At 36.9% G+C, this 24,417-nt stretch overlaps 1 protein-coding gene across 5 annotated transcripts in view; it reads right to left on the reverse strand.

Moving 5' to 3' along the window:
* Window positions 1-24,417, reverse strand: part of LOC127179975 (rho guanine nucleotide exchange factor TIAM2) — a 127,268-nt gene that overhangs the window by 52,076 nt on the left and 50,775 nt on the right. For 3 of the 5 annotated variants that reach the window (XM_051133843.1, XM_051133842.1, XM_051133845.1), the window contains exons 2-3: window positions 3,132-3,207; window positions 1,799-2,912 (exon numbers count right to left, since the gene is read on the reverse strand). In XM_051133843.1, coding sequence (XP_050989800.1) covers window positions 1,799-2,905 — 1,107 coding nt within the window. In that variant the 5' untranslated portion in view covers window positions 2,906-2,912; window positions 3,132-3,207. Of the gene's footprint in view, window positions 1-1,798; window positions 2,913-3,131; window positions 3,208-9,532; window positions 9,612-24,417 lie in introns of those variants that run through there. The other 2 variants (XM_051133844.1, XM_051133846.1) reach the window with 2 other exon arrangements.

Below are 24,417 nucleotides of genomic sequence, written 5' to 3' on the forward strand. Positions count from 1 at the left end.
CTTCAGTTGCACAAGTTGATCTTTGTCTGCTTTATTTGTTTGATCTTGTGATTGTGTATTTATGTTCATGTACATTTGTATTTTGTTCATGTTATCTATCAACTTTATGTAAAGTGTCCTTGGGTTTCTGAAAGGCACTATACAAATAAAACATTACTTACTAATGCCTGTTTGTAAAACCTTCCAGAGACAATGACTACACAGAAAACATCAAAAAGCTATTCCACTCTTTTCCATTAAATGCAGCATAAAAGCCAAACAAATCGAATGTCTCACTGCTGATGGTTAAAACATTTCACACATGAAATCACAAGAATAAAATTAGAAAACTTCGAAAAGACATTCACAATTAGCTACTAAAACTTAGATGTAAACAGAGAGCAGGAATAATAATGATATAATGCCTCCACTTATCGACTCCACTTTTCTTCAGCACCATAGAATTTATCCCAAGCTTTCTTTTGGTACCAAATGCCAAACATTGTCTGACATACATACACTGACTGTGACATATTCATCATCCTGTAATCTTCAGAGCACTAAACCTAAACATTTTTTTTTTGCATTTTCGGCTCCAGTGTATCCTGATTTTCATTTGGTAGAGCCCCATGGGTTCCTTGTCTCATTGAACTGGCATGGTGTAGATTTCATTATTGTGCCCTACATGTGCTCCTGGCGAAGCAAAAGTGCCTGCAGTGACACCTGGCACAAGTAAGAACAGTCAATAACCCATCAGACGGATGCTTGCACTCATCAGTCATGCTTACACTGACTATAAGGCATGCGGCTAAAAAAACAAAACAAAGACAACTGTTTGTGAAAATGTGAGTGGTGACATAAAAAAAAAAATGTGTCTGCTGATTGGCAGTACAGCTCAAGCCTGATATTTTTATAGATGCTGGTTGGTTCTAAGGTGACAGGATTTGACAGGGACATTTCCTAGCTCAGTGGTCAAAATACCAAATGTCACTTGTTATTAGCTTTGAATTAAAAATAGATAATATATTGATTCTTTTCAAATGTTATTTTGTGTTTTGTGCTTTTATCACCCTTAATTAGGCTTATTAATTAGCATTTTAGGTTCATTTTGAGCACAAAGTATGTGCTTTCTGCAGATGTTTTTGTTGCAAGTCTAATTGTTTTGTTTCTTCTTGTTTTTTTAACATATCGAGGTGCATCTTCACCCACACACTATAGTTAAAAATGTGTGTGGGAATTACTGCTTTGTGATGGCACAACTATCAGAAACATTTGAAATTGTGTTTAAAACAATCCTGCATGCTGTTTAAGCCTTGATGTCTTGTACATACAAACAGTATTACATTAACATGAACAGTTAGTATGTGACCACCTTGAAACCAATGACAGTGTCTCTTTTGATAATTGATACTAATAATCTGTGCTAATTTGTATCTTGTCTTTAAAAGTTTTCCTTAAAAGTTTTGTTGTTGGCTAGGCAAAAATAGTCTGATTGCTTGTATTATGACAACTGTCCTCAACAAGCTACACAATTTCAATAATTATTCACATTCACAGCACAAAAAAATATCGTTAGGTAATCATGCCAATGCTCGTTTACTGACAAGTCTTAAACAAGATTTTGTTTTTTTCTCAATCCCTAACACTGAGAATGAGTAATAGTAATGGCAATGTTTGCTTCAACAAGCACAGCTACAGTATAAAACAGGGATTGGCACTGGGTTCAAATCCAATTACGTCATCTAACTTCTAAAACCTAAATAAAATGAAACTGAAATGAAACTGAAATGGATATAACCAAACAAAGAATTGTCCTTACCTGAAACTTCTTTTTTTTCCTGGTCAGACTTCCAGTCCAGTCACTAATACGCCTAAATCTGTTCCTGATGGACGCTTTCTTTCCATTATTGTCTAGAAAAGGCTTTGGTTTCCGGCAAGGTAAGGTGAAGGAGGAATATTGCTTTTCCTCTAGGCCCCCCTCTGAACCAATGTCCTCCATCACAGATACAAAGGAGGATCTGTGCTTTAAATGGCTGTCATTTGAAAACTGCAAATCCTTAACCGTGGGGAAGGTGGCAGCAATTCTGGGATCCCTGTAGAGGTCAGCTGTAGTAATGGCGGGCAACTGCTCGGCAAGAAAACCCACTTTTGTTGAAATATTTTGTCTTTGGCTGTTAGGGGATCCATTGTCTGAATCGTTAAGTTCGACACCGGTCCCCCAGGGCAAGTCATACAGGGAGCCATCTGAGCTCAGAGAGCTACCTTTACTGCTCTTGAAGCTGGCAACTGCCTGTGGAGCTCCAAAATTGGCTTCTAATGATGGCGTTACACCAGATAAGCTAGAATTGGACTCTAAGGTGGGGGAAAACTTGAGGAGCTGAACTGGTCCAGTGCAATCATCTAAAATAAGGGCGCTGTTGGAACTGTTGTTGAATTCTACTCGTACACTACCATCTTTCTTTATAACAACCCTGGGGCCGCTCTGATCCTCAATTTCCTCAAGCCTGGGACTTCTCTCTAATGTTTTCATTGTGTTAATAGCATAATTAGTACAAGGTTTCCTTTTCGGCTGGTGACTACCATACAAGCAGCCCTTTTCAGAAGGCAATGTCAAGCAGCCACCTGGCAACAAGTCCTCAGAAGCCCCATTCCACTGACTACTGGCACCACTCTTTAGTTTATGGGTTATGTAGTCATACTGGCGGGACATAAAGGTGCGGTTGCTCTTTGATAGGGAGGAGCCATGACCTATGTTTCTGGACTTCAACCCAGAGTATATTGAACCAGCATTCCAAAAGCCTAGAGGTGATAAAATGTCTTCTTTGGGAGAATGGCCCTTGTAAGAATAGGGTTTCTGTCTACCAGGGATTATAAAACTATTGCTTCTAGAGCCCTGAATGCTATACTGGCTTTCAGAGTTTCCCATCCTGGATCTAGAAAAGCAAGAAAACAATTCTGTCAGTGACACGCAATGCTTACCCTATGGAGACAATTTATTATTGATCTCAAAGTAAAAGCTATGGTAATTCTATACTGCTCTTATGGACTTGCTGTGTGTTTTGATTTTAAATTAGTTATGAGTTTAGTCTGCAACAAGTGACTGAGATTTTCCACATGACAGCGATATAGTATACAGTACTGTACAGACTTACCAATGCAGTTATGGCCTTGTTGTCTGCATCGTCAACATTCTGTCCCTCTGTCTCAGTTGAACTGTTTTATTGTTATCTGTGGGACAAAAAAAAAACAAAAAAAAAAACATATTAGTTATAGAAAGACGAATCACAAGCATTCGTTTTTTAAAGGCAAAAAACGTTCACAGTACAGCAAAAATATCAACTGATTGCAAAATCTCAGGAAATGCAGTTAGCATACTTAAAGCATAACCTAAACCTTTGATTTTAAGACTCTGAAAAGACTTCTGAAAGAGCCACTAGTATCTCCAAATGCTCTTGAAACGTTTTACTTTTTTCCTGCGGTGAGTTTTTACATTACATCTTGCTCTGACAGTTGGGAATGCTTTCCAAAACAGATTTTGCTTCATTCGCTATTTATTTTTCAACACACAAATTCCAAAGAGGTTTTTGGTCTGCACTGCTAAAAAAGATTTGAGCTGGATACCAAATAAAGCTGTGGTCAGAATTTTCTCCCAGTACTATGCACAGGACCATACTAACCATACTACATATATTTACTGTTCTCTCCCAGTCTGTAAACCCCAAAATGAAAATTCAGCTATTTACTTACTTTAATGTCATTCTGAATCTATATGAATTTAATTCGGTGGGACGCAAAAACATATTTTCGAGAATGTTGATAACCAAACAGTTTTAGTGAAACAAACAAGCAAACCCCTTAAAATAACTTTATATTCAACAGAAAAAAGAATGTCATACAGGTTTAGAACATAATTATTGTTGAACACTGTAAACTATCCCTTTTATCCCTAGAGTGTTTTACACATCACATTTCCAAGAACACCTTTAAACAAGCCAAGAGATGCTGTAACATAATTAAGAGAGGCTAAACCCTCATTATCTTTAGCAGGAGGAGAGACCAAGTCACATCAGGTGATTTCCAGAGATCACTGGAAAATTACAGAAAACGCTCACGGTAAAACACTGCAGAAACATGTACGCCACCATTCAAAAGTTTAGGGTCAGTTAAATTTTTTTTTGTTGTTGTTTTTTTGTTTTGATTGTTTGTTTTGAAAGAATTTACACTTTTATTCAGCAGGAATGAATCAAACTGATCAAAACTATAATAAAGTATTTTATATTGTTACACAATTCTGTTTCGCATTTTACACATTCTCTTTTCGTTTTCACAAAAATATGAAGCAGCACAACAGGTTTTAACTGTGACAATAAAAATAAATGTTTCTTGAGCACTAAATTAGCGTATTAGAATTAATTCAGAAGGATTATGTGACACTAAACACAGAGTAATAACTGCTAAACATTTTAAAACAAGTTACAAATGGAAAACAGTTAAAATCCTAATAATATTTGTTACTTTGTTACATCTTTCAAAAAAAAAAAAAAAAAAAGTGTGACCTGTTCCCTGTCACCAATGTATTCATGTAACTCAAACTAATGCACTGATGCAAGATGGTTGTGAAAGCATAAGTAAAACCTATTTTCTAAATAGAATCCAGTTATATAAACAAACCTTAGTTGCCCTTTATGAAAGTTATTTATTACATTTCTCTTTAAAAGTAAAGTCAGCAAATTACATTTAAATTATGTGTATGGCCGGATTGCTAGAAGGAAATCACTGCTCGCCAAGAACTTTGCTGCTCGTTTAAAGTTTGCCAAAGGCCATATGGATAAGGCAGATGACTATTGGAAAAATGTTTCAAAATGAGAAGAGTTACGTTTGAATAAAACAACATACACAACATAGAGCGTACAATAATAGGAATCTAATCACAACTGTAAAGCACAGTGGTGGCAGGTAAAGTTGGCAAGTCTGCTGATGAGCTCTTTTCCACAAAAAAATACAAGCTGAAACTACAAGGCTCAAACTTGCATTCAAAGATAGCCAGTGAAGGCAAATTAAGTGTTGTATTATTAATGCTGAGGCTGAAATGTATAGGTCCAGATCGAAGTCCGGAATTAAGTGGACATCTGTCTTTGCCTAAATCTCCTCTCTTTGACCTCCCAATTCACTGCTTAACATCATTGCCAATTAGAGTGCCTGCTACAAAACAGCTCAGGAAGGAAAATGCTTAATGCATTTACACACAGTGTGAAATTTTAAACAGGTCATGAACTGCCCTTTTTTATTATTTTGCGCTGTTCTCTGAGGTCCCCTTATAATGATATCAAGATTTTTAAAGTAAAATTTTTAAATGTAAAAAAGTAATAAGACTATTTTCTGCCCTGTTTTTAACCCCCCACATCAGAACACTCTGTTTGTGACAGATTGTAGACTCGGAAGTAAACTCCCACTCCTCTGACTGGCTAATACTTGTGTATGTTTGACAGCCAACATCCCAGCTGCTGCGATTTATATATATATATATAAAAAAAAAAAACAAAAAAAAACATAGAAACTCACTTTATCAAACGATCTGTAATGAAAGACAAAGCAATAGGGAGCACGTAATAAAAACAGTTGCTTACATTTGTTGGTTGAGACATTATTATCGGATCCAATATAGTCAGCACAGCATCGTCTATAATCTTTCTGAAAATCCAGTGTCGAATTGTGGCTTGTTTGTAAACGAATCAGCGATAAAATGAAGTGAATAAAGGATCAAGTTCTTACTGACGTGGTCTGGAACTTCATTAAAAAATGAATGAAAAATGAAAAATGAAAACAAGGCAAAGTTTTTTTCCACAGCTTGGCACTACACAGCATCTTGTTGTATTCAGACCGATCTTTATCGTTTGGTTCCGCATAGACCTGCATTTGCCTCTCGTTATTTACACTACATGCACAAATTGGTGGGCTGGGCTAAACAGGCAGTGATGTAGAAGCAGGTGTTGATCTTCTGTGGACTATTACATCATAGTGTGGCACATTTCACAACCTGTCTTTCTGGAAGACTGACTTCAATACAAGCTTTTTTCAGACTAATGAGAAAGTTTTGAGTAGGTCTGCCCTCGACTAAAGAATTTTCTGGTTGACTAGTAGTCATTCATTTTAAGCATTAGTCATCTATTAGTCACATGTTTATTAAACCATATAAATCATAATGATGAGCCTTTAATTGCCTAAATAGCCTAATAAGCATTCAAGCGCACGCAAAAAAAGTTTGCCACAGCGCACCGGCAAATATAATAATTATGAATGTGTCAGGGAAAAACAGCAACCAGACTGCATTAACATTTTAATAATTTATTGATAAACCAGTGCTTTCTTTGTTTTTGGTGACACTGACTCATCATCTCCGTAGTAGTGGATGTGCCTGTATGCATGTTTCATACAGATTACATAATATGAGAATATTTGTTTTCTATTTGAATTGGTTCATTTAAAAGTAGACAATTCACTCTCTATAGATATATTTTTCACATCTGTAAGGCAAGTGTACACAGAGACAGCAGAAAGTGCATCCTGTTTGCTATAATTATTTTTACAAAAGCGCAATGTTTTGTTGTTATTGTGAGTGCACACAAATAAACGTAGAGTCTTTACAGATGTATTACTTTTATCTGTATGACCAAAAATAATGGAGTATTTTAAGAGCAAGTGAACACACTAGCACCTCCATCTGTCATGCCGTAAGCGCGCTACTATTCAGCTCCTATGCTCCGCACAGACACTTCAGCAGCGCACATTTTTCTAGGTTAGCAATACATTGAGCTTCCATGTAAAGTTGCTGCTACCATAAGCCATATTTGAGGTCAATGAATGACAGGCGAGCATTTGGAAGCCCTGTCCAATGTACTACCACACAGACCAGCCGTTAACGATCTGTCTGTCGTGGATGGTGTGACTTCACCACTTCTTTTTTTTTTTTTTTTTGCGACTAATACAATTTTGGCCGACCAAGCCTATTCTCACCGACTAACGGTTAGTAGACTATTAGGGGGCAGCCCTATTAAAATGGCAATTTTACTTTTATACAATGAAACAATTAGGTTTACAATTAGGTGGTTACAAAAAAAAACAAAAAAAAAACAACAACAATAAGCAGACATAAATTACGGTGACAGAATGTGGTTTACAATTAATAACAAAGATCGTGAAAAACTTAAAGTGTTTAGAGAACTTTAGATGCCAAAAGGCTAATGCAAGAAACCACACAACCTTGAAAACACAGTTGATGGAACAATCTCTAATGCCAATTTGGCAATAAAAGCATGGCCCTGCAAAAAGCATATCCTTTATGTGCAGAACATAACAGAAGCCTAATGGAGCCTGCAACATTGTTACCCCAAGTCATGTTGTTCTCCTTCATAGTTAGTGCCCTCCTGTTTCATAAGAGAATTCTTTATTATTAGACATGCAGCCCCCAGTTCACTTTCTCCCTCGTCATATTACCATCCTCATGACTTGACAGCAGCAGCTGAGAACAGTGTTTAGATACAGGCATACCATTTCACTTTTGTCCTTTGGGGGGGGGGGCAAAACAGGGGCCCTATCTAAAGCAGCGTACAGTGGGTTCATATTATGTTGTTATTTCAGCATTATATACAAAACCAGGCTACACTACCTCTCATTATAACATTGGATGGTATTGGATTTAAAAAACGGCATCAAAGGATTTTTAGCCATTTGAAAATGGCAGGTACTCTTCTCAAACCGCCTAGCTGTGAGCGTGTGAAAGGACTTCGGAAGAACAGAGCTTTTAGTAGTAATGTAGCAGACACATCGCAAATTAAATTATTCTCAAAGCATTATTTTTCTTATCAATATTGGGGGTAGTGTGGGAACTTATCTGGTGCAGACATGTATACTCAGAGAGTAGCAATATTAACTTTTTCTCCATCGTTCTTCAGTAGGATGTTATGATTGGTTGGTGTGGTATTTGTGCCGCCCCTCCTCCACTGTGATTGGACAGCTGAATAAAAAGTGACAGTGATGAGCGCTATTTTACCCAAAGTTCTAGACCAAAGTTACCAGACACCCCGTCATGCTGTTGCCATGTGCAACACCTTCCATTAAAAACAATTATGCATAAACATATGTGCAATATATAAAAGCAAAGCATCCTTATTGCAGATTTAAATGCATCCAGCCACAGCAAGTGTTCCCTGTAGTGAAAGAGGAAATATATTGCAAACTCAGACTCTTCCTTGACACGAGAAACTATAAAAAAAATATAAAACACCAATGTGTGGACATTTCCCGCTAACATCTTGTAATACTCTGGGGTTTTTAATGTTTTATTCGACATCAAATCTCAACAAATGGAGTACTCCAAGTAGAATACATAGATACTTACATTTTAACGAAACCACAATGAAATGTTGTTGTTTTTTTTTAATAAAGTCTCATAAGCTCAGTTTATTTTGCGTTGGTGGGTTATCAGTTTGCATGTAAACTGGTAAAATGGGTTATTTCAATAAGCTGATTTTCAGTAGTTATCATCATAACAGTATGCAAGTAAACATGCTCAATGGACACTAAATGAAGGATAAATATTAAATAGGGAGAAAATAAAGACTTTACCTTGACTCAAAAGTACATTAAGTGAAAGACAAAAAGGAGCAATACTACAGAAATGCCACGTCTATAGATCCAAAAGAACAAATCTAAAACCCTAAGAAGTTTAGCATTTCATTAGCCGCTATAGGCTAATAGCTAGAAGAATAACACAGTGCAGTTGCACTGCATAACACACTGTTTTTGAGGCCTTGCACATTCAATTTACAACACTCTTACATAAGAAATAAGGGAGCAAGTACAGTATTTTTCATGTTTTATATTACAGTATGGCCCAAATAAACGATTCATCAGACTGGGCTCTTCTAATCTTTGAACTGAACTGAACTGAACTGAACTGAACTAAGGTGAGCTGAATGACGACGTTACTACATCAACAATGAACTAATTTTAACTGAAAAAACGTTAACTATTGTTCTCCTACATTATCGACACTGTATTTTCCTGTTTAACACTGTAAAACTGCTTTGACACAACCTGTACCGTATAAAGCGTTATATAAATAAAGGTGATTTGACCTAATCTCAGGACAGATTGATTGCCCAAGCAAAGTCTCATACAAAACGTATACTCTGTATTTGACATCCTTGTCAAATGACAACTGATGGAATATTTAAACACGATAACACAAATATTAACACTGTGATCATCATGAAAAGTCTGTAAGATGTATCCATCTCATAAATCTTACAGACATACTGACAATTCAATCTGAACACACTGACCAGAGTTCAATCAATCACAGACCTACCCTGTGCAGAAGTCTTTGGTTTGAAATGAACAGTAAATTTTTCAGACAGCAATAAAATACAGTTATTCAACAACAACCATAAGTCACTAAGCCTACACCTGCAGCCATTTTTTCCCCTCTTAATCCAGTTAGAGGCAACAAAGGCAAGGATGAAAAAGACAGACAAAAACACCTTTCCCTTACCTTTATGGAAAAGCTTTAATCTATAATGCTTTGAAAAGCAAGACGAATTCAGTCTGTCTGCTTTCAACCTCAGCTCCCATAGAAAGACACATACTTAAACAAGACAAAATGACTCACACAAAACCACACGCGCACACGTGGAAACTCCCTCCCAGGCTGTGAGTGACTCCTACATTGGACAGCACTGCTTCGGCATGAGAGGAAAATTTGATGTCTCGTGCTGCAATCAAGCCAGTGTTTCTTGTTTTTAGATAGTATAAACTCTTTAAGAGGTCCACCTGAAGTTACATCTTGCATATTCTTTAGACAAAGCTAAGGACAGAAGCTGAACCTCCTGCAGTTTTCACTGGGGGTTTAGCGCTAACCGAATATTACCATGTCCACAGTGCTATCTGACCCTGCATAGCACCATCACCCCCACACCGAGGGGCAGTCTCCAGCCTGCCTGAAAGACGAGGACAGGAGGAAGGGCAGACAGAAAAAGTGGGGGAAGGACGGGTAAAAGGGAGGGGTTAAAGCGGGATTCGTTTTCAACTCCATAGGGAACCAAATCCCAAAATCTGATTACAGTGGGGTTGGATGTCAGTATACATACTTTTTTTTTTTTTCTCCAACCTGCTCACTGAAAACTATACACCTTTCCTTTTATGTAAGACTATTTATTAACTTATGTTTCACTTAAGCAATAAATCTCTCTTAGGTTTGACCACACCTGATATTAAAGGAAGGGAAATTGGAGAATTCTATTGAGTTTTTATTGTGAGCAGTGCCACCCAGCATTATGCTTCAAAAAAAACAAGTGACAGACAAAGTGCACTGTCTCTTATCACTTGTCAGTGATGTTGTTCTAATTAATTATGAAAACTATAGCTTTAACACACCTTGTTACAACACGGTGTAACACTTCTTTATGAATTGCCCACCAAATTCAGTGTGTAAACCAACAAAAAGAGCAGTTCAAGCTGTGTGAGAGTTGTGTTTGGACTCAAAATTAAATTAAAATAAAATATTTGTGGAAACCGAGCTCAGTAAGACCTTCAGTAACATACAAAAGACAAAAATGACTTTGCACACTTTTACTGCAGATTGCTGAGCGGAAAAGCCTCTACAGCCTCTAAAATGTACTATTTTTTATAAAGATAAGCATCCAATGGATGATCCTAATTAGCAGATCATGTTTTAAATGATTTCATACAGTGACTGGTGATTAGTTCAACAAGGAAAGAGCAAAATGAGTAAAGAGGATCAGGTTGACAATAAGAGCTGCTATTGTGAATGTTTAAAGGAGCTGGTGCTTTTGAAATGGGAATGTCTTTGTGGGGATTAGGGACACAAGGTCATACATATTCTAAAGGCATGATCCTGCTAATTACATGCAGAACAATACACTTCGGCCTTTACTGGGCTGTGCACAAAGCTAATTAACAGCATCTGTCGGTGCAGTCCAAACTGCACTAGCTAACATTAAAAAGAGTGAGAACTCACAAGTAGTTGTCTTCTTTAGCACTGTATGAGACGAGTTTAACTTCCACGGGATTTATTTAGATTTAGTTTGGCAAACACAAACTTTGTAGATCAATTAATTTTATTAGCTTCAGCATATGGAAGCTTAATGGTACAAAGAGAAAGTGGAAGGTCTAGACGGACATTCTTACCACCATTAATGGTAACAATCAAAACATCAACACTGAGTCTGGTCTGTCAACAAAACAGAAGATAAAAACAGTAGCTGTGTAAAATTTTATTTATAGTCTATAGCAGGAGTCACCAGACCCGGTCCTGGAGGGCCGGTGTCCCTGCAGAGTTTAGCTCCAACCCTAATCAAACACACCTGAACCAGCTAATCAAGGTCTTACTAGGTATACTTAAAACGTCCAGGCAGGTGTGTTGAGGAAAGTTGGAGGTAAACTCTGCAGGACACCGGCCCTCCAGGAACAAGTTTGGTGACCCCTGGTCTATAGTATAGTGCAGTCAGCTGATTCATATTAATAGCTTATGTATCTCACCCACAGTGACCACAGTTTTGAAAACTCTACAACTGCACAGTGTATATATCAGTATGATAAGCCCAACACTTTCCTTTTAAACTTAACAAAATATCAAATTCACTCAATCAAAATAGAAGTTTTTAACTTAAAGAGGAATTTCAGTTTGTCTTTTCATTAAATGTTGAGACTTAATCATGTGTAATGTATTAAAGGCTTGCCACAGTACACTGGTACAATGACATTTAGAAACATAAAAACAGCAGTTGCTAAACAACTCCAAAGAAGAATTTGCAACCCATAATAAATTCATCTAAATTAACACGCTGAAATTCAGATGTTACACATGCAGCACAGCAGAATTACAATTTAATTGACAAGAACAACTGTGTGAAGTCAGGAATTTTGTAGGGCAGCGCAACATACATGATGACAAGTGTGTAAGTGTGTTCACTACAGTGAACCAAACACCAAAGCAGTATCAGTCTACCAGCATTTAGAAGCCAGTATCATTTTTTAGAATGACTGAATGCTTGGCTCCCTAAAAATTATGACATCTGTTTGACATTCTATTTAAGTGTTTTCAGTACTAGCACTAGGTTTGCTTCTCCAGGTTCTTTGCTTCAATCAACTTGTATTCTTGTCAGTCTGTGTAGTTTATGACAGCCATCAGACAGACACTGGAGATCAGCAGAGACAAATCACACTCTTCACTTGACTCTCTTGCTGGAATTTGCTCTTTAAAGGCCTAAATGTCAGTAGTGACCCCCAGAGCTATCATGTACTTCCAGTAAGTCACTGCCAAAAAAGATGACAACGGTTGTAAACATCAGTGTGTGTCAGGCCACATCTTTAAACCTCTACTCTTCTTAATATCTTTTGATTGTTTGAGACTGTTTGTAATAGAGCGAAGATGAAATATGAGTAAACAGGAATACAAGGACATGGAAAGCTAACATTCTTGCTAATTAATCACACTGCCAGACATTCCGGTCTCCAGAGACAAACAGAGTATGAGAAACAACGAGTGCCACAAAGGCAAATCTGTTACAGATGTGAGTGCACATATCACTTGAACCAAAAGCAGAACCTGTGATGGTTTTGAAGAACAAATACTGACAAATGAAGAAGAAAGAGACAAAAACACACATGGATATACTTCTTATGAAGTGAACCAGCTTTTGAAATTAAATGGATGTAAAAAATTGTGCCCACAGACATTAGCCCTGTCCACAGCCCTTGCCCGCTGCAATCTATCTCCACTGACACGCACGCTACACATTGAGGGAACCTAAATCGTATTATCTAAACCACTAAATTTAATAAGGTTGACCTGACTTGCTCTGTGTCCTTTGCTGAGCAATCTGTCACGTCAAGGTGCTGGAGTCCAGTGAAATCAATATAGAGTCTGATGCGGTCTGGGTGCTTGGAGATTTTGCCAGTATCTTCGATGATTTTTCAGTCAATTCCCAGCCGTAAGACTCATTTACATAGCCAGCGGGGAATCACAGGGAGTCACTGAGCATGGATACAGGAGCATTAAAAGGATACTCACCCTCATGTTCTTCCAAACCCATAAGACTTTGGTTAACATTCACACAAATTAAAATATTTTAATAAAAACCTATGGTTTCTGTGTAGGTTATTCTAGCAAACCAAAGTTTAGAAAATAAAAGCCATGTAAAATGAATTTATATAAACTGAGCAGTTTAATCCAAGTCTTGTGAAAAGATATGATCGGTTTATATGGTGAACATTACATGAAAACAAACCTCATTGCACATTTGAGCTTCTGTGTTTTCCATATGCGATGTGCTCTATGCATGAATGTCAATCACTGCTTAGATGATGTAAATAAAAAATTAAATATGTGTTTCAAATAAAGCAACTGTATCAATTTACAAGATGTGAATCAAACTGCTAGACTTAAAAAAAAAAATGAAAATGGATTTAATTTAAGACGCATTTATTACTCGTTTTGGATTTTCTACATTTTGGTTATCTGCACCTTCAGCCAAAGGACAGAAATCATAATCTTAATTAAAGGGGTTAAAGGGGCTTTTTGAATCGTAGCCGCGAATTGTGTCGTAGCCGCGACGTAGACGTGTGCAGTATAGAGAGTCAAAACACATGAGGTGCGGCTGATGTAAACACAAGCATTAACTACAGTGACCGCGATCATCTCCGGTGGCCATGTCAGAGCCAAGCTGTAGATGTGTGCAGTGTGTGGTAAGACATTTATTCATCATACAGTGTAGATAGCTTCACTTATAACGTGAGTGTTATTTAAAATGCATGAACTTGCACTAGACTAGGCTAGGCTAATCAGTGATGACGTTTTTTGATAATGTTAAAGTTCTTTGCTCGTTTTATGTGTTCTTTGCAGTTAATGTCAGAACGATAAAACCAGTTGAAAGCAGTCATGGACAAGAAGCACTGAAGCATTTTAGGTAGCATTTATAGATAGGCAGAAATAATGTGTTCAACCCACAAACGAAACAGGCACTGCTTTTTCTTACTGAACACCACTTGGAAAGGAAGTCAAACAATATTTACAAATGTTTCCAAACAGCCATTCACATTTTTGTACTCTCTATGGTGTTTATCAAAAAACACCAAATACTCACATTTTTAATATTTATTTTTAAACACTGTTTACACTTACTCTTTTTACATTTTAAGCTGGACTAAAACATGCCAGACAAGATATCTAAAAATGTTTGGATTCTTTACAGTTCTTCTTGCTTTACAGTTTATAATTCTGAGTGTTTTTTTATAGTTGTGTTATTTTGCACATTTATCTGTTTGAAACATTTGTTTCTTTGAACATTTAAAAATAAAACAAAACAAAACTAAATGTATGAAGTTCTTAACTATAGGGAAAAATGGTTAATAAACCTGTTATTAATAACCTGTTATTAACTCTACAGACAAGTTTTTGACACTTAATACCATTATATTAAAAAAAAATGTTTATATGCAAATTTGAAACTCACCACAATCAAGTTTTTTTTTTTAAATTGGCAAGTGGGATGCTACACCAGTCACCTATCAAAAATATTGACAAGAGGGGACGGTTGTTCACAGCTGACCCAGCTAGAAAAGACAGACAAAAAGCAGGAATTTTCACCTTGAAATAAGACAGAATACTTTTCATTCATAGTTTTATGATTTCTAAAGGTTTAGTTTATAGCACTTAGAAACCAGTTATTTCTTGACTGAATGTGTAGCCCTTTTCATTCAGAAATTCTGGAAAAGAATCAGAAAACTTCCAGTAACTGTTCTGGAATTGCGTGATTTTGTTCGTTCTCAATGGACAAAAGTAGGGTCTGATACTGGGATCGCATTTTCCAGCATTCCAACTGAGTGATTCATTGTCTTTCTTTGAGAGCACAGGCACCCAAGTGTCTGAAAGATCAGGCTTTGTACCAAGTTCAAAATATTTTTTGCGCCGTCAAATTGTCCTTTTCAACCATAAAATACATTAAAAAGTTTGTAATTTTTTGATGTTACAATACTTTATTTTATCCCAGCTTAATGTGCGAACTGTAAGCTATATTTGTTGGCCAAAACAATAGTAACAAGAGTGACTCTGAGGCATTTTCAAAACCTTTTTGTTACACATTCAAAAATGGTTAAGTGTTCTGACATGTCACCTTGTAGCTCAACTAATGCTTTGAAGTGAAACTACTTGTTTTCCAAACAATGGAGAAAAAAAAAAGTGTTGTCTGCAGCTGCACTTGTGTTAAAAAAATGACTCTGCAACGGAAATTATACGTATTTGAATTTGGTTTCAAACAATACGTTTGACACAACTTAAATTACTGGGTCCACATTTACAAAAATAAATACACACCAAAAGCAGCAATGAAGACTGCCAGTAACGTGACCTAACTCAGAGCCCAAAAGGTTAGGTGTTATACTAACACTGCATGATCACAGCATGCCATGGCCTCATCATGACTTGATGTGTTTGTAAATATTCTTTAGGGCTTTCTTCTTTCAGCTCAGTCTTTCATGCACTTTTAAAACATCTCACACGTCAAATTTGTAATTCAGTTCAGTACAACAGCCATAACATTTCACTAGAGGCAAGGCTATATTTAAAAAAAAAAAAAACACGGTCATGACACCTTTTCAATAGGAATCTCAGAGCCAAATCAGATTTTAATCTTGGACTGCAAAGGATATTCCTCAAAGGATAAACAATTCCATTAGCAAATGTTGTTTAGTCAAATCTAAGACCTAAAGTGTATCGGAGCAACTGCCTTCTGATGTTTATAGTGTTTTATCTTTGTTTATGTTGAAGACCTTGTTAATGGAGATACAATCTGGAGAGTGGAGCACTGTTTATTTCTTATTTTTTCTTCTTCGTTTAGCTTGATCATTTTATGGGTAGCAGTGTGTGATAGCAGAAGGCAGAAGACCTTTTCAGAGGTGTAAGGTTTCCCTTAACCAAACAGACACACACACAATACAAAACACACTGCACGCCTCAATGTGCATAAGGAATCCTCAAATGAGATGCATTAAGCACTGAGGCTATGAGACACTGTGTTGGAATAAGCATGGTTTTAAAAGGTTTTTAAAATAAGTAACTTTCTTTAATAACTGTGTATGTGGGCCAGATACAAGTGGTGATCATTTAAAGCTTAATGTATAGCAGTTAGGTCTATAAGCTTGTTTGACAGGTTCATTCATTAATTCAATGCATTAATTCAATTGAGTCCAGTCAGACAGATTTGACTATGTGAGTAATGAAACATCTGCCAGCAATACTGTAGATTTATTACCTTGTTTTGACTGAATGGAATTTGGATTAATGCATGAGGTACATGGCTAGAGATCAAGATCAGTTCTAACTCTAGAACTAATCACTACACTAATTACTAAAATTATTTATCTGTCTGATATTAGAATCATACACAGCTTGGTTACACAGATGGTCTTTGGGGATGGGACTCTGAAAGTTACAGAATGCTTTCTCAGTACATCAAAATCTAAAAAAAGAAAAAAAAAGCCAATCCAATCATGCTGACAAGCACAAGGACTGAGAGAAAAAGAACATGATATTTTTTTTCCTTCATGTGATGACATTTAATTTACACAAATCTGTTGGTGGTGTTGGACTTGAACAGCAGAACAAAATTCCAGGAAATACTGAATGACTATAAGCAACTTGGAAAAGAAGCACAATATAGAATATAGTCCTCAAAAAGCAGACATTCAAGCTTTTTCCGCTCTGTGTGAGTTGCTTCTCTCTCCCGCTAAACATGCCAAAGTGCCACATTAGGAGCTGCGGATGATATAATTATTTTAACAACAGTAGCAGAAACACAATGAACAGTGATAGTTTCATTAAAATACTATGACAAACACAAATGACAATATAGCAAGTATTTTTTATCTGTCATACATATATGACTCAGACAAGTTTTTTGACAGCATTTTTTTTTCATCTACATTTAGCATTATTAATAAGTATGGAAAGACCATTTCATAATAAACAGTTATAACTGGGAAAACTATTTATAGATGGCACGGAAAGAGAAAATTACAAGTTACCTTTGTTTTCTGTTTATGATGAGAGTGTTTCAAATTATTATGTACATTGTTTGTTTTTAGCAGATACCTATTTTAAGCAAAATATAAAAATAGTCAAAACCTCCCTGAACTCTCAATACAGTATATTTTCTCAGTCACATGGCCTTCTGCCAAACATAGATACCTAAATGTAAAACAAATAATAGCCTGATATCTGAACATATGATTTTACCTTTAATATTAATTTTACAATTAGGTTCAACTGATGAAATATTTGAAACATTTTGTCAGTAGAAAAATTAATAGACACCAATGCCTTGGCTTTTGAGCCCAACATCCTCATCTTTGATCACTGCTTTGATGGTTTAGAATTCTGTACCACTACAGAATGTTACATACATGATGCTCCAACTAAAATATATGTAACTGTTCAAGTATAATGCATGCTATAAGGGTATTGTTGTGTACTGATACAAAGACTATCAGCCTTAAAACCTGCACTGCAAAATTAGGCCAATTCAGAATGCAAACACATTCAGACTGTGAAGTACTCTGAGTCGCCGAGCTATAAACGACTGCAGATCAAAGACAAATTGTGGGAGCCGGGACAGGTTTCACACCAGAGAGACATGGGGCCATGGAATTAACAGATAGGCAGCAGTGCATATCACAGATTGTGAATACATATGCACTACAATATAACAGACAAAGAACACACAGATGTGCTATTAGCATTCACCACCACAGAAAAACAAATTTTTGCTATATAAACCCATATGCCCTGTTCTAAAACCTTGCTGCCTTCTAAGGAAAGTCAAAAGTGGCAAACGCAGATAGTGTGACAAATAGTGCTCTTCAAATTAAACACATGAGAAAAGCACATGCCCCACACAATACTACATACAAGCACACAATATAAATAACACAAAAAATAGGTGAACATAAATTGTATAGATAAGCCTATGAGGCCTTAAAATACTCTCTACTGTAGGTAAGCAGCTCACTAAGTTTTGAAGCAGCACTATGGGAGTGCCACAATTTCTCATGGTCATTTATCTTTCTCCTGCAGGACAAGACATCTGAGATGAAGCAGAAGTGATGCTGTTCTGCACAGGAACTGAGCAGACAAACAGATGCCTGAGTGCTGAGAGGTTAGGGCAGGTCAAACTGTTCATTCACAGAGAAGACAAGAAAGAATTTGCTCCATGTACCATTTGTTCACGCTTGGACAGGAGGCAGAGACGAGCTTCACCCGAAGGAGCAGATGACCTGCTTTGACTAGAAAAGGTGACCCTCCTCTGCTTTCCACCCTCTTATCCTCACTCATGAGAAAGAGAGTGCTCCTCAAGGTGAGGGGGACACGCTAGGCTTTGCTGAAATGTACCACCAGTGATAAATGTGGCATGCTGATATTTGAGTGTGGAAAGAGCTTCTACTGAATAATTTATGCATATGAATGTGCGTGATTTATTTATTTATTTTTCCTGAATGCAATTTCAGCACAGTTGAAGTAGGGGGTCCTGTGGTGCACTGCCAAAAACAGACTAGGGGGTTCAGAAATAGCTTGTTAATGACACATTAGCAATTGGGAATAATCATAAAAATGCCTCTGAAACACAAACAGCAGATACGTTTGTAAATGCTGCATTGTCACCTGCTCACGGCCATGGAAAAGGAAAAAAACATGTAGTCACCCAGCAGATTTTTTAACAGAAATATGGAAAAAATGAGATGATTAAACAGCTTGCTGTTAGCCAAGAATAAACAGCGCAGACAAGAAAACAAGATCAAATGGGACAAACCAGTTCATGGCTGTAATGAACAACATCATTAAAAGCCAGTGAATCGGTTCTTAAACCAAAATAATAATAACCGAGCCCAACGTTTCCAGAGAGGCACAAGTCTCCACGTGCCATTAGACCACAGGGTTTACACAGGACAAATAAATCTTTTATTCTGAAAATTACTGAAAGTTTTCTGTCAGAAGCCATATGGAGGTGACCCAAGAATGGGGAAGAAAAAAAAAAAAAAAAAAACATTACCAAGGATAAAAATAAAATTTTAGAAGTATCTTACTTGAAAGAAAAAGAGTATGTGAAGACGACGGTTAAATGAGTGCCTTCTTAAACTGCTTCCAGCCAGATAACAGGCGGATTATTTGTTACTATTCAGGGTGTGTTTTGCACAACACTGTTCTAATTAAAGGACATGCAGGTGGACTGGGGAATGACCCGAGTAACAATACTCAAGTCTTCTGAGAACTCTCTATTACACTCAGACTTTATTAGTTCAAAGCTTTTACAAACAAGCTCTAATAAAACCACCAAGTCATATTTATAAGAGGTGAAACACATGCACAAATATAGCGCAGCAACAAATGGTGGCAGTAAATGCAGTGATACCCACAACCCCCTCACATTTTTGTCCAAAATGGCCCATCTGGAAAGTGCAACAAAAGGCTTGTTGAGTCTGAGGCATGGTGGGATAGCGACGACCCATAGAATCTAATCCCTTAGGGCAAATCACACACTTACACACAGTCCTGAACGAGAGGAATTACAATCAGCCCTACTTCAGCAGCTGGAGGAGGGGAGAATTCTACTGAACACTGAAGGTCTGCATCTCTCTGTATAACCTGTGCATCAGAAGACTTTGTTCTCCTGGCATGTCTTAAGGCCATAGAGGCTGAGCTGACATGGATTAGAAGAAAGCTTTTCAAATGACAAGTGAATGTCGGCCTTCCAGGAATAGCCACAAACATACACCATGTGCTTTCGCAGTCACATTTACATTAGGTCCTCACCAAAATTGCAGTAATCAGTACCAATACCAGTAAAATTTCATGGTCCTCTGAACCAAATTTGTTACCACTGCAAAAACTACTTGACAAATAATAATAATAATAATCATTATTATTATTATTATTATATATATATATATCAGGGCTGCACGACTATGACAAAAATCATAATTGTTGATTATTCCCTTGAAATTGTTATTGCGATTATTAATTAAAATTATCACAATTTACACTGAATGATGTTTATTTTTGTTTAAATGTTTAAAGCAACTGCATTCCAAATTTTATATATAGTTCCTTCTTTAAATATAAAGAAAGTGAAAATGTAAACTTTAAAACAATGAGAAAAAAAACCTTAAAACCTTTAACCTGTAGGAAAAATACACTCTCTTTCTTTCTCTCTCTCTCTCTCACACACACACACACCTTAAGAAAGCAGAATGTTAGTGGGGTTTTTTTGTAATTGTGTCTTTGAACGATTACATAATTGTGGCATCTGTAATTGTAATCACGATTAGAAATTTGATTATTTTTTCAGTCCTATATATCTTTACATAGCTATTTTACTTTTTTTTTTTTTTTCACACATTCACATTTTTCCATTGCTATAGTTATGAGTTATCAGGAGTACTTGAAAGCAACACCTATCAGCAAATATTGGACTGACTCTGTACTAAAGGTACTGCTGGTATAATCACATTTTCAGGATTTCAATATCAAGTGGATACTGAGGTACTGGTACTTCTAATAACACTAGTCTTCTGACAGAGCAACATTAAAGAAATACCTCAAATGAATGAATGAATGAATGAATGAATGAGTGCATTTACTTCAATTTCACATTAGCTAAACCTAACAGCTAGCAGACTCAAAATAATTCAGACAGCACTTCCCAGACATTCAAGTCGGGGGTGTCTGTTTTTTTTTTTTTTTTTTTTTTTTTTTACTTTGAAATCTTGCTCTGCAGGACCTGTCACACATTTACCAATTAAAAATGCCAGAGGAGTGACTGAATAATTGACTGCTTCAGATTTTTTATGATGCTTGCAAATAAGAAATAAGAACAGGAGCACTAAACGAACATGAACTATTCTAATGAAATGAACTGGGATAACTTGTAAATAATGTGTGAATACATTTGCAGTAGAAAGCATATGTTCCTGCACAGCCTCAGTAAGAAAAGCATAATTAAAGTCACTGACTGTTCAGCCTCTCTTATCTATTTAATAGGTAAAGCCCCAGATAAATGCTTGGTTACATAATTATTGTAACTATCAGCATTCAGGATATGTGGTTTCACATTTGATAGCAAAGTTTGATCAGATGCAAGCAGGACAGCAGCTTGTCAGTATTTTTGAAGCTCACTGGTCACTGGCAGAGTGCACGAGAGCTGGATTCACTGACTGCCTCTGTTATTTTCAAACATAACAGAAGTTGAGTTGCTGTGACTATTAAAGGAGAACTCCACTTCCAGAACAACAATTTACAAATAATTTACTCACCCCCTTGTCATCCAAGATATTCATGTCTTTCTGTCTTCAGTCATAAAGAAATTATGGTTTCTGAGGAAAGTATTTCAGGATTTTTCTTCATATAATGGACTGCTATGGTGCCCCGATTTTAACTTCCAAAATGTAGTTTAAATGCAGCTTCAAAGGGCTCTAAATGATCCCAGCTGAGGAAGAAGGGTCTTATCTAGCGAAACGATCGGTCATTTTGTTCGAAAAAAAAAAACAATTTGTATACTTTTTAAACACAAAAGCTCTAACTCTGGGATGCACATCCACGGTGCTATGTACTATTGAATCACGTCGAAAGGTCACGCGGAACGTAGGCAGAACTACAGACCCAGTGTTTACAAAGTGAACGCGCAAAGACTAAGGAAGTACAAGTAAGTCAAACGCTGTTTACAAACAAAAAGGTACAATGATGTCGGACAATTCTCAAGTTGTAGGAGAAAATAATATGGAGTTTTTCACCATACTCTTCCTTTTTGAGCCAGAGTGCACAGACGATGAACTTAGACGTGATTCGTAGTGTCGTGGACATGCATCCCAGAGCTAGCGCTACACAAGCTTTTGTGCTTAAAAAGTATAAAAAAAATTTATTTTATTTTTTTAAATGACAGATGGTTTCACTAGATAAGACCCTTCTTCCTCAGCTGGGATCGTTTAAAGCCCTTTGAAGCTGCATTTAAAATGCATTTTGGAAGTTCAAAATCGGGACACCAATGAAGTCCATTATATGGAGAAAAATCCTAAAACGCTTTCCTCAAAAACCATCATTTCTTTACGACTGAAGACAGAAAGACATGAACATCTTGGATGACAAGGGGGTGAGTAAATTATTTGTAAATTGTTGTTCTGGAAGTGGAGTTCTCCTTTAAGGCTTTCTGCCGAGAGTTGCGTCTGCATCGCATCAGATTGTCACTTTGCTGTGAATCTCTGGACACACCACACAAGCACTCAAAGGAAAATTGTATTTATGCAATCACACAAACTTCTTGTCTTTATTCCTTGAGCCAGTAGATAAAAAAGACATGATAAGAAGTTCAGTTTAGTTCTGTGAGACTTTGACCCTGTTTCCACCTGGTATTAAGATGCACCTTCAGTGATCTGGGACTCCTTATCCTTTCCCTCCTCTTCACAAGCTGCATAAAAAGGGTTCATTCATTCAGTAGTATTTGTCCACCGCACTCAGTGCTCCCAAGAAAGTTATGTGGAGTGTAAAGAAATACGAGAGGAGTGTTGCAGTGAGATCCAAAAACAAGTGGTCAAAGAAGACGCTTTTAAAACACGTGACAATACCAGGTGGAAACGGTAATGACCACTGATGATCAGATTACTGAAAACACAACTTAATATCAGGGTAAAACAGGGTCTAAAATCTAAATGTGCTTTGAAGAAAATTCTTCATGAAAAAAATTCTCATGAAAGGTGCATTTAAGTCTAACCTAAAACCCATCCCACCATTCAGGCCAAATAAATCCTGACGTAGACAGAACTTTTCCTCCAATCGATTACAGCTGAATATCAGGTGAGCTGTTCTGAAGGTTTCTGAAGCCTGCAGTCAGTCAAGGCTACAAATGTTGGTAAAAGGGTAGATGAATGATCAGTAGAGACAGTAAATAAAGGAAAGGAAAAAAGGGTGCTCCGCTAGAAATCAGTGTAAATGAGAAAAGGAAAAGGAAAAAAAAAAAAAAACCAGCACACATTTCCAGTTCCACAACAATTTTGGAAACACTTGGAAGGTGCACAAGAGCTCTGGAAACATGATAGTTGGGTGCATGATGAAGTTACTGTGATATAAAAGCTGTCAATATAGTTTGATTTAGATAAACAACAGGGAAAATAATTGAAAAGGATGAATCTCTGGCTTGTATCCTTACACCACACATCCATCACTGAGAACAATAGAGGCTGTCTTAGAAATGCAGCACTTTATTTCAGAGCTTCCTGAAGCAGCTGTGTGTACTCTTATGATTAGTGTTAAAAGAACGGCTGCCAGACCCAATGTCAGCTGGATGCACCCTCCTTCCCTCACACACACACCTGATGTGCATTGTTATAATAATAATAATAATAATAATTACAAAAAAGACTACAAACTGACATTTAAAATATCTTTGTTTTTGTTCTGAAGAAATGTCATGCAGGTTTGGAATGACATGAGGGCGAGTAAACAAGGTAATTCCATTTTTGGGTGAACTATCCCTTTAACTAAGCTACTTCTGCACGTCACACTACCAACTGGTGCTCAGTGACATTAGTACTCACAATAACTCTCTAACAACTCATTCAGCTCTCCCTGACCATTGATCTTCATCACTTTTATAAATCAAGCAAGCAACTCTAAAGATGTGACAGGAAAGAGAATAATTCAGTTTGACAGCAGTATTAGTAATACTAAAGCTCTCGATTTGTCACCATTAACGATGTCGATCTGGACATGAACAGGCCATATGTTCAGCTAGGATAGTCTCTCTCTGGTGAATCATGAACATTTGGAATTTGTACAGGGATTTGTGACTCAACCAGTCATAATTTTTTTCAAGATGATGTCAGTGGACAGTTTATAACAGCAGTGGGGGGGGAATTATGTTTATAGTTAGACAAACATGTCTGTGATTCGGCAGTCCTTGGACAGCCTGGAAAAGATGGTTAAGAAAAAAACGTTGACTAGCCGCTAGACAGTGGCTCACTGCCTCCAGGATGCATTCAACACCCGTCTTACCTCACCTGCTTTTTATAGCCAGCTCTAAACACAGCCAGCCACGTGCACAGAGGCTGCCCTTGTGCAATTACTTCTGAACCAAATATAATCTCCAGAAGACAGAAACACATCATCAGATTGACCAAGATTACCCGTTAATGGTCAAAACTTAAGTTTCACTGAAAGACAAAAGCCTTCTCATTTTACCAGGCTTGAAAAACAACATTCTACCAGAAGTGACTTACAGTTACTGAACATTAAAAGTATTTAAAAAGGAATTCATAATGACTGTCCCACAGAAACGACCTAGACAGTAAGAGACATACATTCTCACTGTACAATAG

This window comes from Labeo rohita, chromosome 17, assembly GCF_022985175.1.
Source record: "Labeo rohita strain BAU-BD-2019 chromosome 17, IGBB_LRoh.1.0, whole genome shotgun sequence".
Taxonomy (NCBI): Eukaryota; Metazoa; Chordata; class Actinopteri; order Cypriniformes; family Cyprinidae; genus Labeo; species Labeo rohita.